The sequence below is a fragment of the Melopsittacus undulatus genome, chromosome 13 (genome assembly GCF_012275295.1).
Source record: "Melopsittacus undulatus isolate bMelUnd1 chromosome 13, bMelUnd1.mat.Z, whole genome shotgun sequence".
Taxonomy (NCBI): Eukaryota; Metazoa; Chordata; class Aves; order Psittaciformes; family Psittaculidae; genus Melopsittacus; species Melopsittacus undulatus.
The window spans coordinates 7,456,027-7,474,957 of NC_047539.1; the positions used below are offsets into that span (position 1 = coordinate 7,456,027).

The following is an 18,931-nucleotide window of genomic DNA, read 5'->3' on the forward strand; positions in this document are numbered from 1 at the left end:
GATAAGGAACTAAGAAATGATAGCTGATGGTATGGCTCTGTCACAAGCTCATGTGAGATCAGTTCCTACCCCATTAGATGATCATTTTGCAGAAACCACAGCACGCCATCCCTGATGAAATAAAAGTGAATGTACTATGTGGAATGAGTGATCATTTCCATCAGAGAGGCATTCCAGGTCAGTGATGATAGACACAGATGAGATACACACAGTATAAGCTAATGATCAGTGACCCATCAACTAGTTTGTAGACTGCAGGTTTTAATACTGATAAAAGTTGAAAATGAGGAAAAGTGATTGCAGTTCTTCAGCACAGAAGACAGCAGCATGACTTTTAATGTATATATTTCCAAAACAGCATGAGCATGGGAAATAGAAGAGAAATGAAAGCAAGTAATTAGTGGTCAAAGAACCTCAGAAGCCTTTTTATGCCTTCCCTTTACTTGGAGGCTGTAACTAGGAGCAGTGCCTTTGCTCCCAGCCTCCAGCCTGACCTCTTGAGCTTTGCTCATCTCACTAACCCAGACTGGGTTTTGTAAAAGCAAACAAATTAAACTGTTTCACTTTTAATTCTGGTAAACATTATTAACCAGGGTATGTTTTCCTCAGCATTCAGGGGACTGAGAAATGGTGGGAGATGGTGAAAGCTCACTGAAGTACACAAGAGTCTTTTTCCCTTTGATTTCATTGGCTTTGGCTCAGAACCCATAAACAGCATGAAAAGCAAATGTCCTGATACGCCATTATCTAGAATGCCTTTTTTCTATAGACCCAGACAGAATGTGATAGAGCACAAGGACAGATTTGTGTCTCCCAGCTTTTCTTTTAACAACCAGCCCCTAAGAACTCCAGAGGTTCTGTACAGAGCTGTACAGAGCAAAGTTACCTAATTATGATTTGTGGTTTCTTTGAGATACTCACACAGTTGGGACCCCTTTCTATTGAGTGAATAACCCCCTGCACACCCCCACAGCACAATAAAGGCAGCTCATCCCAGGTTCAGTATGGAATACAGTCTGATCCTTTCAAAGTGCCTTCGTTAGATGAAAGAGTTTATGGTCTTGTTCCCCTCTCAAGCAGACAGGATTTCATCAAGTTACTCTTCATGCTACATACCACTCACATTGTGTCCATGCTTTGTATTATTACATCAGCTATAAAAACTACCCCTTTGCTATGAATTAACTTTGAGGTTAATGAGCAAGTTAGAGGGCAGGGATAGATTCTTCATCTCTTAAGCTTAATAATACACACTGGCTGCCTTCTCACTGCAGTCAGTCAATCAGAAATGACCAGACCTGGTACACCGTAGCTGTGAACTGCTGCAGGCTGTGTTATGGCAGTTGGAAGGGCTCTACATTGTAAGCTGTGCTTCTGAAACAATTGTGATTGTTAGCATTTTTGCAGCTTCCTAATTGAGAGCCATGCTATCAAGGGAATAACCATCTTCCTGCTACTTGCCACTGGAGTCCCAACCAGTCAGAGAAGTGCTCTGTTCATTGAAATCATCAGGCATGATGGTGAACACAACACAAACGAGTATGTAGGAGAATCAGATAGGCTAAGAGCACCCACTGGTTCTTAGAAAAACCCCAATATTGAGATCCACTGCAAGCTGTTGTTTACTCTTGTCTTGCCAATGACAACCTAACTGTTAATTGCAGTTGCAGGTGTTCATCACTGTGCAGACAGTGAACTGGAGACCCCTGCATGTAATCCAAGAATTGCTTTTGAAAATCTTGGCCATAAAGCTGCAATCTGCTCTGGGAGGTATTTCCCGCTAAGAGAGGCCTAACTCTACACAGCTCTTTCAGATGGAAGCCTCCAAGACTCAACAGGAGTCTGATTCTGTGTGTAAGCTGTAGTTAAACACAGCATTTTGCAACCTCTAAGAGAGGAGGAGAAAGCAGAAAATAAAAGAGAAAGCAGCCCTTGCAGTTACACAATGGTGGAAAACCAAACACCCTATTTTTAGGCATAAAAAAAATCAGTCCTCAGACTGGTGAGTTATCAGGGAGGTGTCTTCAGCAAATACAGCCTCTGCCTGTGTCCACCACCATGATATAATATTTTCCAGACTACTAATTTGATGTTTGTTTTGAAACAGTTTTCCTTGTTCCTTGTTTCGTACCATCTGAGGTACAGCTGACTTTCTGTAGATGAACTGACTGCTGAGAAAACTAGAGTAAAACTGAGAAAACCCCAGTCCTGCATGCTGATACCTAACCCAGCCCATGAGTCAACCTCATCAGCTGCAAGAACTTACTGCCAAGTTTGTATCTTTGGAAATCCAGTCTGTAAGAATGGCAGGGGATATTCATTGAAACAGCATTTTTAAACTTTAAAAAGGATACCAAGGACTGTGCAAAAAATAAGCTGTAACAAAAAAGGCCAAAGTACACTGGTTTTTAAACAGGTGAGGCTGGAGCCAAGCAGAAGGAAGCACACAGGTGATGAGGCAGTTCAACCTAATGCTGTGGAGCTGCAGCTGACAGAAAAGGTTTTATACGAGGCAGGGAAGCACCCAGACAAAGCTGAACAGAAGTTACCGATTCAAAAGAAAAGATCAAGTTAATCCTTTTCAAAATGTAGACTACGAAGGCAGATTCTTCTGGGGCAAAAGGCACCCAGGTTGACAGTTAGAGAACAGGGTAGGCAACCCTCTCAGCTATAGCTAAGGACAATAAACAGCAGCTTCAGAACTCTGCATAATATCCACCCAAGTGTGCAGGATTACAGGAATAAGTGCAATGTCAGGGACCTCTCGGATCAGGGATAACACTAACACTGGTAAGCTCTTTGCTGCAAGTGGCAGATGCCTCTGTTTGCTTCTAAACTTTAAAAACTTATTTTAAATATCAAACAAAATTACGAGGAAAACAGAAAATACTCTTCAAAGCACAGGGGTTTTTTGAAAAGCTAATGTGCCTGCCCTGATTAATCATGAGCTGAAAGCAGTACTTGATGACTGCTGTATACTTCAGTTAACACTAGTTCATAAAACCTGGCTTGACAGAAGTATAAGATAAATTAATCACATAATATAAAGGTTGAAAGATGCGCCAGTTGGCTCCTGCTCAAGAAGAACCACAGCACCTCACAGCACCTCTGAGCAGGCAGAAAGAATGCAGCAAAGCAACGGAGCAAGCGGGCAGCACAGTGTTGAGCTGTTCTCAGGTGTTATCGACTCACTTTAGAACACAGCTCTTGACAAGGAGACTACTCACACATTTCAAATAAACATATACTGGCTTTGATGATGGGCACTACATTGTGGAGCATAAAGCTGAAGACTCATTCTTAACATTTAAGGTCAAGGACTCTCATAATAAATATTGTGATGCTGAATGTCTAAGACCCACAGCCGCTGTGCTGCCCCTTCCGTCTGCATCTTTTCAGAGCTTTAGATGAAGGCACAATTTGTAATGCCAAGTTAAAAGCTATTCACAAAAAAGAAACTGTTTTCCTTAAAGATCACAGTGAATATTATTTGTTCCTCCAAAAGAGTGAGCATACTTGTTCCTTACAGTATCACAGTAAAGATCACTTCCTTACAACATCTGAAAAGGAGCCAAGCACCATGGAAGAGATGGTTTTGTTTAGCATCAAATTCTTCAGCTCACATGTCTCTGAACAAAAAGCAATGCCTGTGACATAACGACCCAAGTGAAAAAGAGTTTACAAAGTGCTAAAGCTAAAGAATGATTTAAAGAATATTCAGTTATTGACAAATGGTGCTAAGCAAAACCTGCCTTGGGATGGAAGTATTCTATTCAATACCCACAGGGCTCAAATGGCTTTTAGTGGCAAGAGTGAACTGAAATCAGTAAACACCTGACGTAACAATGTGATCAGAAACATGTCTTTCCCCATGGCAAGGGCAGAATGCAATCCTGTATTTTAGATAACGCACAAATTTATAGTCTTTTCCATACCAAAACCTGATACAGACAAATTAAAAAACAAAAAAGGGAAGATTTTTTCACTACACAGAAAGCTTCTACATGAGGCTCTGAGGCTGCAAAAATCAAAAGCAGACTCCTGAACATTTCCATGTGGGCTTAAGAGCAAGATCCTATATACTAAACAAAACACACTGACTATCCTACTGCTGTTGTTCCAGCTTTTCTAGACACATTACTGCCATATTTGTCATGTATAGATTATTTCCACACAATTTCAACTTTATGTTCCTGATGTTTTTATACATGTGCGTGTATGTGTGTGTATATATATATATATATGTAAGAATGTAATAGCACCAAATTTGGTTCTGCCCGTAGAACATTGGTAAGTCTATAACCCGGAGCTAACAACTAAGAACCTTTTCCTCATTTTCCTCAGCTAAATCATGATCTAAATAATCTGTTTCTCCATACCTCAAGAATTAAAAGCACAATCCATAGCTATCAAACAGAAGTCTCCCAATTGTCTTTTCCTTGTTTTAATGTTTGTCTTACATAAGTCTCCTGTGAACCTCCCTCTAGCTTAACTGAGTGTTGCCTGTACATAACCTTTGGACACTTCATTCCACTCAACTCCTCTAAGTGTAGAGTAGTAATTAGACGTTACTGACTCAAGGGCTTACAGTAACCAGCTGTAAAAATGTTGTTTCCAGAAAGTAGTTATTACATTTGTGTAAACACTGTGAAACCCTCAGGCTAATGTATGGCCAGGTGATGCTATGCCACACTGAAAGTGATGCTGGTAACAGAACGCTTCCTGTAGGAGCAGGCCCAACAGAAAAACATGTCTTTGACATGACTTTTCTGATGGGCCCTTAATCATTACTGTATATTATTATCAACAGTATGTTATTTATCAAAACTGGCATGATACACAAGTACAGAAATGGGTTCCATTTCAAGGAAGAAGAAATGAAACCAGTGAATAGGCTTGTCCCTTTTTACTGCTATGATCCATCATTGCCTAATGAGCCCTGTGAGCTTCTGTCTTTCAAGCTCTGCAATAGTAATCACAGTATACAACACAGTCTCTTTTATCCCCTGTTACTTAATTTTTCCCCAACATCTTTATTTTCAGAGATTCTGGATATGGAAACACAGATGCATCAATCTATTGGGTGGTGATATTTTCTTTACAACTGCCAGAGAACCATGGAGAAGACTGACCAGCAAAGTGTCCCCTGTGAGCAGGCAGGAACAAAGTCATCCCTGTGACTGTGCAAGTGTTTCCTGCAGTGGGCCCTGTGAGAACCACTGGCATCTAATCAGGAACACAGTGGCACTGACACCAAAGGGGACACTGGTGGGACAGAGAACAGCTCTTCAGTCTTAGCAAGGCTGGGTGGCTCAAACAAAGGTGACCCTCGGTACTACTGAAGAGAACTCAATTCACCATATAAACTCTCAAGTCAAACAGATCAGTGAGTGGTAAGTTATGGCAACAAAGTTAACAGAAGACCTTTGATCTCAAATGCTGTTGAAGAACAGAATTTATATGTCTTGAAAACAGAAACCTCATGAAAATAGAAACCTCAGCTATGCAGCTGAGTGACTCTTCAGCACAGTCATTACAGAAGAATGACTGCCAGACACTGGGGTTACTTTTACTATTAAAAGGAAGTAAATAGTGGTTTACATCATCTGTCCCCTCCCCCAAGAAAATTATTCATAACAGAGTAAATGTTACCTTCACACTAGATTTCATCCTCTGAAAAGCTTTGTTATGTTGAAAACCAGATTATGCTTGTATGAAAAAGAACCAAACAAAACCCCTCAGGCACCTCATCTTACCCTACACCTGAATCACTGCTGTCACAATATTTAGTCAGGATGTCTCCCGTCTCAGCAACCACGTTCCCCCTCTCCACCCAGCTAAAATTTGCACACTTTTTCAGTTCCTGAAGTCTAAAATCCACAGATCCTGGTCCTACCATATCAGTTACATCTGTCATACCTTTGGTGTGGTGTTCCCAAGTTCAGCTGGCACCTCAGCCATTTGGGAGCTGCAGACATGCCACGGCTGCACCTTCCAGCTCCTTGGTGCTTTCCCTCTTGAACTATCCATAAATTAAATAACAGGCATGTAAGGATAATTGCATGTGTCCAAGTCATTCTATTTAGTAACTGAACAAAACTATGCTTCACACTACAACAAGTCAGACAACTAAAGCAATAGAGGGATGCTGAGCACACTACATTCACAGTTCAGGAAACTAGAATAGCTCCATACACTGTTAATCCTGCTGAGTCTGAGAGGTTTCACTGTTGCATTGATATAAAGTTCAGTGCATCTCCATGCTACAGACCAAATATATATAATGTAACTAGAGCACAGCACGGGTCATCCATCTGCTGTTCTTGATTAGAAGTAACACATTCCGGTACCTTCTCCCAAATCTTTGCATTACAGTGTTTAATTTTACACTGGATATTCTTTGTCAGCTGCCAAGGCTGAAGTTTTCCGTGCTCTGCATCAAATTATTTTGAAAGCTTAAACCAGAATGGTTGCACTTTCCAAAAACTGTATTTAAGCAGAAAGAAAAGTGGCTTTTCTCACATGAAGGAGAAAAACTTACACTTTACACATTGTGGAGAAACGCTATTACCTTCCTGCTTTAGCTGAAATTCAGCAGAGGGATGCCCCAGCATAATGTCAGAGTATCTTCTGATAGACCTGTCAGGAAAGGATTCAAGGAAAAAGAAGTGGAGTAGAAGGACAAGATAAGAGAGAAGATAGTTAAGGAATATATAGAACGGGAGTAAAGTTGAGGGTGTTAAAGGTGATGTGAAAGATGGGGGAGCAGAGAAAGGAACAATAGTGGCGATGGCAGAGAAGAGAAAAACAAAGGAGAGGAATTCTTGAAAAGGGGGCTTAGGGTTAGCAGAGACAAAGGAATTTTTTGATACAGTACTTTATGCTATAAATGGTCACTAATGGCCTCCATTTCTTTTATGGCATTTGTCAAATCCTTGGTGCTTTGAGCGAGGATTTTCTTTTTGTTTCTTCCGTGGCTAAATGAAAACCGAATAAGAATCTAACAGCCTAAAAAAGGATGAGCTGCGGAAGCTCTGCAATTCGGAAACAGAACAAACCTGAGGACTCGGACAGACATCACAGCAGGCACTGCCACCTGGAGGCACGAGGTTCCAAGTGCAGCTAAAAGCAAAGGTCATGTTTCAAAAGGGCTCTTCTCCCTAAATAAATTTTATTTATAATACTGGTATTTCTCCTGAGTTTTCCCTGATCCAAATCTGTTAGGGCAGTGGAAAGATGATCTTTTTAAGAAGGACATGGACTCCCACTTTTAAAGGACATTTATTTGTTGTGAAGGCCTCTGTACAACATTGCACATTGCAGTTAATCACACCATTCAGTGCACAAAACCCCCTCTGAGTGGTGCCTGTTTTCATGCAATTCTAGAGATCAGGGTGACAGGCACCTATCCTGAAATAAGAAAAGGCTACCACTAGTTCAATTGCCAACCTACAGTGAAGAATGAAGACCTACCCATAGCATGGACAGGCAAAGTGGGAAATACTATGCTTCAGGTTTCAGATGGGCTTGAAGTTAAGATCTCTCAGATAAGCTGCTGTAATTCACCAGATATGAACACCACACAGGGCATTATTTATTTCTTGTTAATGATGTGTACTCCATTACATCTGTATTCTCAGTTAGCTTTCCTGAGAGCTCTGTATTATTTAAAAGTTCAGACAAGTCTGGCCTTTAAGCTAAACTTGTGATTATACAAGCTAATACTTTCAACCTAGAGTGTGCCTTTTAATCTACAAACCCAAATAGCTTCAGAAACATTAACTCAGCTTCATGATATCTCAGTGAGACATAAATTACTATATTTGTATTATCCAAGAGAAAACTCCAGGCAGCAACTATAATAAAGTACTGGGCTTGACAGCAAGTCCTCTAAGGTTCTTTACCAATGATGCTCTTGTCTTCATCATCCTCTTCTACTTCTGTTTTTTATACTAAAGAAAGAAAGAAAAAAGGAAACAATTATTTGTGGGAAAAGCACATAACCAGAAGCCACAGTTCATCCTGACATGGATTTACAACCCTCTTCATGATCTACATAAAATGATCTCAGTTTCCTTTAAGCTGGATTGAAATTTGATAGGCTTTCCCTCTACACTATAACAATAATGCTGCTGGGCAAGCACTAGTGACCTGACCTTCCTCTCACAGGTCCAATTCCAGTTTCCAATCCAGCAGACTACAGTCTCTGTAGCAGAATCAGAATGAGGCTTTTCATAATTATAGGGAGAATCAAATCAGATCCAGGCCCAGACAGTTATTTCCTAGCCTGTAACTGCTGGGATTTGGCTACTGCTATAATTTTATAATCTATGAGTAATCTGTGCTTTCTCCTGTAGCAATTCTCATTTGGATTTCATGGACTGGCGGAGAAAAGGACTTAACAGTCATTTAGTAAATTAAATCACAGATATTTAGAGCAAGCTGAACTTTTGACTTGTTTCATTATACCCTGAGAAATGCATGGTAAGATATTACGCTCCCAACCAGATCTAGATCCAAGGAAGTACAGGTGACTTCAGCTATCTAGTGTTAAACAGCCTCCACTCTTTTATCTAGGACCCCAGTGCGAGTGCCATCTTTCAGTGCTGTGACAGTGAAGAGGCCTGTTTTCTGGGTGATAACTGTAGCACAGGGACACCAGCTACCAGAGTTTTGGCCCCCTGTTGTCTGACTCTGATCTTCAAAGCCACAGGCAGGATCCAGGAGAAAAAGAAATGGTTCTGGGAGTTTATGAAAACTGAGAAAGGACAGATCCCTGTCAGGCAAGCACCTGATGAATAGCAACAAACAGTGGCTTGCAAAACATTGTCCTTTCCCCTTTCTGATGTACTTACTTTATTCATGACCCAGTCAGCATCTTCAATGGCTCTCTTAATAATCTGCTGGATTCGCTCAGGATCATCTTCATCAGCATGAACCTTGAAGCTCTGCAACATTAAAGTGTTACAATGAGTAGCCAACATAACACTTGTCAGAATAAGGATCCCTTTTAAGTCTCAAAGAAAATATTTGAAGTGACCAATTTTCTGAAAAGATACAAATACATATTGTAGGACCTGGCTGTGCTATTTCCGTAACAAGCCCAGTCAAATGTAATTTACTATTAAGTATTTTACTCCTTTCATACATCAGCAGAAAGAAAACCCTAGTAAACTTTAATTCAGAACAACAGCTGAAATTGTCTGGTATGTTAAAACCACAAAGACACAGGACAACAGGTATGACCAAAGGCATGAAATCACTTCCATGTGACCAATTTACCCATCTGGGAGACCTGAGGGAGGGGAAATACAGATATGAAAATGACCAACAAGGAACCAATAAGCTTCACCATACAAGATGTGTTCAAATGAGTAAGGAATGATTGTCCACTCTATCGACTAACAAGGATTAGAGATGAGAACCATGGAAAACACAAGATTTCAGATTCGAAGTAAACAAGAAGAAATGCTCCTTCATATACTCCCAGTATAATCATCCAAATCCACTTGTGGTTTAGCCTTGGAGAAGAATCACTCATTAAGTGCCAGGAGTTACAAAAGTTGGTCCAACCTGTAAGAGGAGAAAACCAGAACACCCCACAGGGCTCACTTCCACCACCAGAAAAGCAGTCTGCTTCTCACCTGCCTGACTGCATGTCTGTAGTGCTGCCGGATGCTCTCTTCAGGAAGCTGCTTACAGCATCGGAGCAGGTAGCGATACAGCTGCCGAGAGTTTTGAACTAGTTCAGCGTTTGGCAGCGGGGGCATCCTCAAGCCTTGCAGCTGCTGAAAATGAAACGGATCAAAATACCTCATGAACGTTATATATATATATAAAAGTGTAAAGGGATTTTACAGCAAGAAGGGGACCAGCAAATTAAGGTTCAGCAGCGTAACTTGAAGAAGCTTCACAATATGAACCAGGACTTGCTTAGTTGATGGAGGTTAGCTGTGATTCATCACAGTATTAAAATACAAAAGGGTGCAGTTCATGCAAGATCACTTTATCACAATAACATTCAGGTGTGCTGCAATATTATTTTTCTCTAGTTTAGAGACCCCTGTAGAAGCTGCTCGCAGTGTACGGAGCAGCATTGTGGCCCTGAGGGGGTTTTCTACTTGATAAGCTGTGATTCCTTGATTCATGCAATCTCCCAGTGCTTCCCCTGAGCATCCATGGGTGTCCATCCCCATGGTGACACTGTACAATGAGAACACTCATAACTGCTACAAGTGGTGATGGAATTTCATACTATTTCCTAGTGCTGGCATTCTCTCCAGAACATCTTGTGAACTGGCCTAGGAATGTCAGGCTTTAGCTTGAAATAACATGTATAAATATAGAAGACAGGCAAAAATATCAATAGGTTTCAAGTTCTCCATTTTTTTGGTAACAGGAAAAGAACAAATCCCACAGGTTTCACCTCCATGGCTGTACTTCCATATTGTATCACTCAGTCCATCCAAGCTATATAAAGTGCTAATCAAATACTGTGACTTGTCATTTAACAGATGGTTGCCATCTGCAGAGAGCTAAATTAACATTCAGAAAAAGCACTTCTACATCAGTACTCTAAAGAATAAAGATAATAAATAAGAAAGTGAATAATGAAGTAGGTGTGTGGCATTATTTTAGCACCCGTTATGACACTTACTTATTGTTTGGGTTTTTTTTTCTTTTTCTCAAGTAATTTTAAGTCCTTTGGCCAAATCTATTCCAGAATAGAGCACTGCAGCTATTGCATGCCTGGGATGTCTATTTGCACAGACTGGTTCTTCTTGCAGTGGGGAAAATCTCGTATCTGTGTACCTGTAAAATACCCACCATAATGGGCCATGTACTACTGTAATCTGTATTTTCAGTAAAACAAAATCCCACCTCAGACTATAACTAGATATAAAACAGCTCTGGAGCTGTAACAAGAGCTATGCTCATTTACAGTAGCAGAGGTCACTGAAAATCGGTAATGTCTTAGGTACAAAAAGCGTGATTCTTTTATGTGAAGAAAATGGCAACATTCTATGACAAACGTGTCTTACTCTTGAAGGATGGCCCTCTACAAAGCTTTACTCAGAGCACAGAGTCACACCTGAGCACCTCTCAGTATTGGTTTTTGTCTGTTCCTTACTGAAAGATGGAGTGAAATCTATGCTATCTTGGTGTTTGATTCTAACTATCTCTGGTCAAAAGTAACATCCTGTAGATAGCAAGGGAGCTGTTCCTGTGGTAGAGCTGCTTTTCCACAGGGAATCTGTGAGAAAAAGCCTTGCAATACCAGCATTATTCTCTGTATTGGAGCTGTGCCCATACTCTTCAGTCAGGGATTCAGGCTCCATCATGGTACGCTCTATATATACATAGCTAATGAAAAAGTTTCTGCCACAAAGAATTTACAAGGCAGACTAATGTCACATCACACGATGAGGCAGAAGGAGGCAGATGAGCCAAGTGGGTGGGATGGGAGGGGAGGAGGTGGCAGCAGTATTAGCCTGGCTTTGTGGGGGCTAATGGAGCACACAGGATAGCACACCCCCAGTATCCAGCAGGCAAGGGTTTTGAAGGACCTGCAGAAACAGCGAGTCACAGCCTGGGTGTGATAGAAGCCCCCCAGGAAGGCTCTGATGACACTGCAGGAAAAGCTCTCCCAGCCTCCAGGGGAACAAGAGGATTGCCTTAAGGAAGTACTTAACAGGGACAGGGCTACTACCTCATTAACTGAGGATGTGAATTACTAAGATATACAATAGACTTAATATGCATAAACCTTGGAATAACATGTCAGGATCCCTTTCCTGCTTAGTCATACTGACATCTTTCCTTACATCTGAAATGTGTGTTGCACAATTCATTTGTAACTTCACTTGGAATCATTTTAGCAACACTTATCCAGGATGGAAAAATGGGTGATGCCAATGTCAAGATGGCTATTTGGAATCCAGGTAGTTTGTACCATGCTGGTAGTGCCTCATCCAGTGCACAGAAGGACTAATACACATCTTAGAAGTGCAAAAAAAGGATCAAATTTAAAATTTAAGATAACAACTTTGATATGGTTATTACTGAAGTCTGGAATAAAGAACTCAGGGACTGAAGGAGTATAACATTTAGGAAAGATCCCATGGACAAAATGTAAGTTTCATTTCCAGTTCTTAGTTTTAGGTAATTCAGAAGTAGATGGTGTTGACGGGAGTAACTTTTCAAACATGCCCTTCTATCAGCACAACTGAGTGTGGTACCAGGACACCTTGCGAGCATGAAAATCTCACTTACTTTGCCCCTGGATTCTGTCATCACAATCTTTACCCTCTGCCAGTTATCCACTCCTCCCACAACTGATATACCCTAATGAAAGTGGATCTGCACTGGCGTCTGACAGGCCAGCGATGTGTCAGTAAAGCTCACATGGTCCTCTAATATCTGAACCTGACCACTGGTTTCTGCACCTTGAGCCTTGTGGGGTGTGTCTCCTTCTGAATACTTGGTATATTCTATCAGTAAAGTACAAGAGATGAGGTCAGACTTCACTATGATCCCTTCTGGGAATTATTCACAGCCAAAATATGGTTTCCATTAGCTTTCATGGGCAATTAGAAATCCATCTTTCCATCATGAGGGCAACAAGTTGGCTCTATACTGATGCTGCAATCTTTTCATTCTGTTTGTTTGATTCCAGTTCTGGTTTTTCATATTTGTTTAATAAAAGCCATTCGACCTCACACACATTACAGGAATTGGATATTGTCAAAAACCCCAACATATGCAGGGCAGAAAGATGTTGCAAAAATGCAGAAATATAGATCAAGAGCTGATACTTCAAAACAGCCTCAGTCTGACTAGTCCTATTGCTGGCTCAATTTCCAAGCACCCAACTTGAGCTGATTATGGCTTTACCTAAGAAGTTCCATCTAAAGTACAGATCAGGATGTCCTCAGGTTTCCAAATATTAATCTCTGTTTCCTTACAATATTTTTTCTCTAAAATATCATTTTTTCTTTGTAATGAAACCTATGCTGGGCACCAGTCCCATGCACTTTTTGTTTTGGATTCATGTCACTTTGGCATTTGAGTACAGGAGGTGATGATATTCTTGATAGTCAGTAAAGATCCTGCATTCCCCCTCCAACCAGGAGAAAGAAGTAACTCCAAAATGTGACTTAAACAATATGCAGACTGAATTATTCCTTGCCCTTGTCTCTGCTGAACACAGGAGTTAGCAAACCAAGAACTGTAATACAGATCCTGCAGTTACAAGCCTAAATTAGGTAGGAAGATTCCAAGTCTGTGTCCTACTTTGAAAATAGAAACAAAATCATAGAATGGCACAGGATTTGGCTTGTTACTTAACAAACACATTGCCACAGGTTCTGGGTATCAGCCAGTACAGAAATCCAGAATATGCAGTTGGATTCAAGTTGATCTGAACCTAAATTTAACTTTACACAGGTTTTTTGGGCTAGAGACTTAGCTGGCAAGAAGTGGTGTAGTTCCACTGACCCTAAGAACCTGACCCTGTATTTCACATATTCCCACTAAATACAGTGAAACATCCCAATTCAATACAGATCCCAAAATATACTTTGGGACTAGAGCCAATTTGTTGTTTCTAGGCTTTGATGTGTAAACTCATCATATGTCATTGTGCTCTAATTAAACTTAAGTGGAGCAATAGATTTCCTGTCACAAAAGCAGAGATCCCTCATGTGCTGGGAATGGGTAGGACAGCTTGCTTCAGCTATGCTCTGGGAGACAGCAAGTACCCACTCACGTAAACATATGAATATGGAAGGATTAAACTGATCAATGGAATTGTAAATGTTGTTTGGCTATAGATAATTGGGAATTTTCCACTGCAGTACCTTTCCATAGGGAACTGAGGAGCTGTTGAAGCCAAGTCAAATCGTGTGACAAATACATTTACACTGATGAATATTAGGGGAAAAAAATAAATCCTTTACCTTCACACAACCACTGCACTTTGTAAGAGATGAAGAGTGAAGGTTTCACCAGGTCTCGCTGTCAAACACACACTCCACGAGACTCCCATACTGGAAGAGAAAAATACACACATCCTGAGTTCTGACCCATTCATAGCTCAAACATGCGATGATTTCTGGATAAGCTCCATGGGGAAGTTTATTACCAAAGAGCTGGATTTTTCTGTATGTGTAACTTCAGTCCTTGCAATGTAATTTCCAGCAAACACTTCACTGTGAATCTACCATAGCACATGGAAAACTTGATGGCTACTGGATAAAATGGATCTTTAATGAGAAATAACCTTGTGACCTGACCCATTATTCAGTTGTAAGGTACTGTATGAGTACAACTCAACAGTGAATAGATCCCCAACAAGGTAAGGCTGAACCCTGCATTTGTACAGCCCAGAACATCAGAGAATTGGCATAGTTACTTCTGAAATTTGTCCCTTACTTAGCACAAAAGGACAATGAAGCATAGTAAGAATCTGTACTATTGCCTTTTGTTCCAAAAAACATCCCCCCCATCCCACAAATGTTATTGCTTTTTTTTCTGCCAAGAAAAAACCCTCGACCTCATACAATCTGGCTATAATCCTGACTAATAATGTAAATCCCCTCCTGATAACTTAAATATCAGGCATAGCACAACAAACAAACTATCTAAACCAAGAATTGTTGAGTCAGAAATCAAATAATCCGCTAATTGTGCTTTTCTGGAATGGATGACTGTATAATGTCCTCATCAGAAGGCTGAAATCACATTTGCATTTAGATAAAGCCCTGTTTAAAAAGAGACAAGTATAAAAGGAGACACTGAGACTATTGTGGCATTTCTCTGCACTGCATAATGATTTACATTCCTGATAATGATATTCAGATAGTGAAGCAAAGACTGACCAAAGCCCATGAATCTTGCACTCTGCATTAGCAAGCTTGTCAATTGACCCAGTGTACAGCTGAACCCGGGTGACACTGCTGTGACACCGCCACCGCGCTCTGCTGGGGTGTGCTGCTGTTGGGACTGTTTTCCAAGCAAATCCCTACGGTTCAGTTAGAGACTCAATCCCTCCAGACTGGTTAAACAGACACCAAAGCTGGGCCTCAGGGACTGGGAGTGTTAATTAAAGCATTGCAAGAGTTACCCGAGCTGTTGCTGGTTAGACGTTAGCTTCTCCATCCCTCTCTTCCCCCACTGTACAGGCTGGAGATGTGCTTTCTTATTGCTTCAAAACATTACATTTTTAGGAGTTAGACTCAGGAATTTATGTTTCCCTCTCCCAGTCAAACCTTATGATCTTTTGAGTATGGATTTTACAGGATCCTAGCAGCGTAGACAACATTATTAAGTCCATTTTTAACAACAGGGAACCAAGACAGGCCTGGATTTGACTCACTTTGGCCACTTAACTGATACAAAGCTATAGCCTGGAACACTGCCTCACCAGCTCACTGTAGGTGAGACACACACCTCAACGCAACAACAGAGATCCTGAGTGTTGAATCCCAAACACCAAGAGGTATTTAACAGAATGGAGCAGGGTTCCCACAGCCTGCCTCAGCATTCTGACTACCTATCTTTCCTGACAAACCCATGTTCACAACCAGGCTCTCCATTGGGGAAGGCACTGCCATTGCCATCCCACACAGAGGCAGGCACACAAAGCAGACATTCCCTCCTTTGGAGGGAAAGGAAACTAGAAATGGAGAGACAGAACCATTTGATACTAATTCCTACTGTTTGCTTTGTGTAACTGAAGGTACATGTGGGATCCAAAAGCTGGTGCCAGTGTTTGAAGCTGATCCAGGCTCTTGCTCCTGACTGTCTGCCATGCGAGTTGATCACACTGCATGTCCAAAGATAAACTCCTCCAACAAATGGATGTAAAGCATCTACCGAGTGGTATTAGTTTAAATTAGGAAGATGCTTTGGAATATTCCCAGCAGTATAAGCACTCATAAAACAGCAGAGAAATGGACTGTTCCTTCAAATCTTTGTGTGACTCTAGCTACCTTGGGAATCTGGTGTTGAACTTGGAACGGTTATTTAAGGTGACAAAATTATTTGTTCTCCTCAAAGTGTCCAATAACAGAATCTGCAAGAAAAAAACCACTTGTGAACTTACTATTAAAAATTCATATTCAGATTCCGTAACCTGCCCTGTTATGCCTTAACTGGGCCTGCTTTTAAGTCTGCATACAGGTTCCAAAAGTGCTATTTGCGCAAAATGAGATGCACAGGAAAGTAATAATCCAACTGCCAAAATAAGAATGAAATTGGAAGCCTCTTGAAACCTCTTTAACCACAAAATATCTTGGTTCATGTTTTGACATCAGCCCAGGAAGACACCCAAGTAGACGGCTGCTCCTCAGAAGGATGCTTACTCTTTTGTCTTCGAATCTGGCTAACTCAGTTCTCCCTTCCAGGTTTCACAGGCTCCCAGCTGGGAAAGACCCATGACTCGGGGCTGTAGCTCCTCAAATACACTTACAGCTCACTGCAGCAGTGGCAGACTGTACTGGTTTCAGTGAGCTAACTGCCTTCTCCGGTTATTATACTGCAGTGTCTTTCGTTTATTCCCCAGTAGGTCACAGGAGAATGACTGGTGTGCTTGTGTCCAGCCCAGCTCCACAGGCTCTGCTGCCCTGGGCAAACCAGCAAACATGCATCCCTACCAAGTCACATTCACTGACAGAGATACAGAGCATTCTGCAGCCCTGGGCCATGGCCTGCCCTGCGATACACCCCTCCTCGTGTATGGCTGAGCACGTACAATGCTGGAGTCACTTTCTAACACACACATCTCTCCAGCATGCTGGGCTTTTATCAAGATCTGCTGGTTTGATGTGATCGCTTCTGACGAGCTGTGGCCTGTCATTGTTGTGGATTTTGTCCTTTCTAAATCTGAGCTGTAAAGTCCTATTGCATGAATGATGATAGCCAGTCCTGTTCTGTTCACTTCTATTTCTGTTCTGCTCTGCTTTATGCTTTGCTTGATGTGTGAGCAGAGCTGCAGTGTCAAATGACAGTGCAGCAGCAGCACATTCTGGGGGCACAGCCCTGCAGTGTAGAGTTAGCTTACATGGACAATATCACTAGAGCATATGGGGGATTAAGAACCAGCTAAATGAGAGCACTTAGATCTGTTGTTGACAAGGAATCACCACTGGCTGGATGTCCTTCATGCAGCTCTATGAGATCAGTATTAGGGCTGATGTTATTCACCACTATCAGCAGTTGTCTCCCTGAAACTTATAATTGGCAGAATTTAAGGATGACAAAGATTGCCAGAGCTGTGCATAATGACCATAGGGAATAACAGAGAAAGTGGTATATATCTGGATAAGGTGGGCCAAAAGTCGTGCTTTAATACACCTGAGCATTAAACAAACTACTCAAATGCATGTTATCCCCACAGGGTCAGGAACCATAACCTGGAAGTAATAGTTCTGCAGAAAGAACTAGACGGTCATACTGGACAAGTAACTGAACATCAGCTCCCAGTGAGCTGCAAAAAACTCAGTTATCTCTAAATGTATCAACAAGGAACCTATGAATAAAAGGAAACTAAACATAACTGTACCTCTGAAAGAGCAGCAGAGCTCCAATTCATTTGCCATTCACTCATCCACATTAAATAAAAAAGAAAGTAAAGAAGAAGAAATGGGCTGCCACTACCACAGCAATTCATCCAGCCTCAACCTGCAACTGAGAGTCGTAGAATCACAGAATAGTTAGTGTTGGAAATGACCTTAAGATAATCCACTTCCAACCCCCTGCCATGGGCAGGGACACCTCACACTAAATCATGTCACCCAAAGCTCTGTCCAACCTGGCCTTGAGCACTGCCAGGGATGGAGCATTCACATCCTCCCTGGGCAACCCATTCCAGTGCCTCACCACCCTAACAGGAAAGAATTTCTTCCTTAGATCCGATCTAAACTTTGCCTGTTTTAAGTTTGAACCCGTTACCCCTTGTCCTGTCACTACAGGCCCTAATGAAGACTCCCTCCCCAGCATCCCACTGCAAAGGACAAAAAGGAAAGAGCTCCACACACTTGAACCATCCCAGTAATCCTCATGCAGTGCAGGAGCTGTGAAGCACAGATGTCCTGGGCCAACACAAGCTTCCTGACTGAATGCAGAGGTTCCTGGGTCAGGTTTAATACCACATTACACAGAGTCAACCTGTACAATCTAGTTGTCCTGCTCTCAAACCCTGAACATACAGGAAGGTGCTGAACAAAGATCTGTGCACCCTGCCATGCTCAGCATATAAAAGCTCTATATCCTCAGGCTCTGAGAAGCAGTTTTCTTACAACTAAAGCATAGATTATATTTCATATTTTCACTCACTTTATGATCCCTCTACTGCTGACATGGTGTAAGGAAACTGTAAGGAAACTGGCAATGAGACCTGTTTTTCTTAGTGTCCAAGTAAAAGCTTTAAAGATCTGTATTGTAAAGGAAAACTGAATATAAATGTAAACCAACAGGGTTATAAAATGCACAAAAGCTCTGGGGTTTGACCACAAAAAGGCATCAAATTCTTGTCATTATGAAAAACACTTATATAAATTAAGCAAAGCCACAGGGCAAATATTTTACCTTACCCTTGTTCTGTATCATGAAGCAGAGACATGCAATACACCAAACAGCAACGAAAACACTGGGACTTTTGCAATCTAACACCAGTGAGGAAACCTGCTGCCCACACCGAGGCCAGATTACCCTGTTCTGGATAATTAATAACATGCTCAGGCTAATTAGAGTAATATTCTTTGGAGCATATTCGTTGAACATCAAGCTCAGACAGCAATGGGAGGATTGGAATCTCCCTGTTCAGGTGCAAATCAAACCTCTCTGCTTTGGTCTCCTGACTTCTCCTGGGTTAAAGAGAGGCACAGACTCAAAAGAACTTCATTTTCCCAGCTGTAAACTTCCCAATTCA

General features: G+C 41.4%; 1 protein-coding gene across 7 annotated transcripts in view; it reads right to left on the reverse strand.

The window, feature by feature from the left end:
• Positions 1–5,915: 5,915 nt before the first annotated feature.
• LYRM9 (LYR motif containing 9) overlaps positions 5,916–18,931 on the reverse strand; it is a 32,225-nt gene continuing 19,209 nt past the window's right edge. For 4 of the 7 annotated variants that reach the window (XM_031053694.2, XM_031053695.2, XM_031053696.2 and 1 more), the window contains exons 3-6: positions 13,959–14,048; positions 9,645–9,788; positions 8,856–8,948; positions 7,266–7,952 (exon numbers count right to left, since the gene is read on the reverse strand). In XM_031053694.2, coding sequence (XP_030909554.1) covers positions 7,935–7,952; positions 8,856–8,948; positions 9,645–9,770 — 237 coding nt within the window. In that variant the 5' untranslated portion in view covers positions 9,771–9,788; positions 13,959–14,048 and the 3' untranslated portion in view covers positions 7,266–7,934. Of the gene's footprint in view, positions 6,023–7,058; positions 7,123–7,265; positions 7,953–8,855; positions 8,949–9,644; positions 9,789–13,958; positions 14,049–15,124; positions 15,200–18,931 lie in introns of those variants that run through there. The other 3 variants (XR_004081270.2, XM_031053698.2, XM_031053699.2) reach the window with 3 other exon arrangements.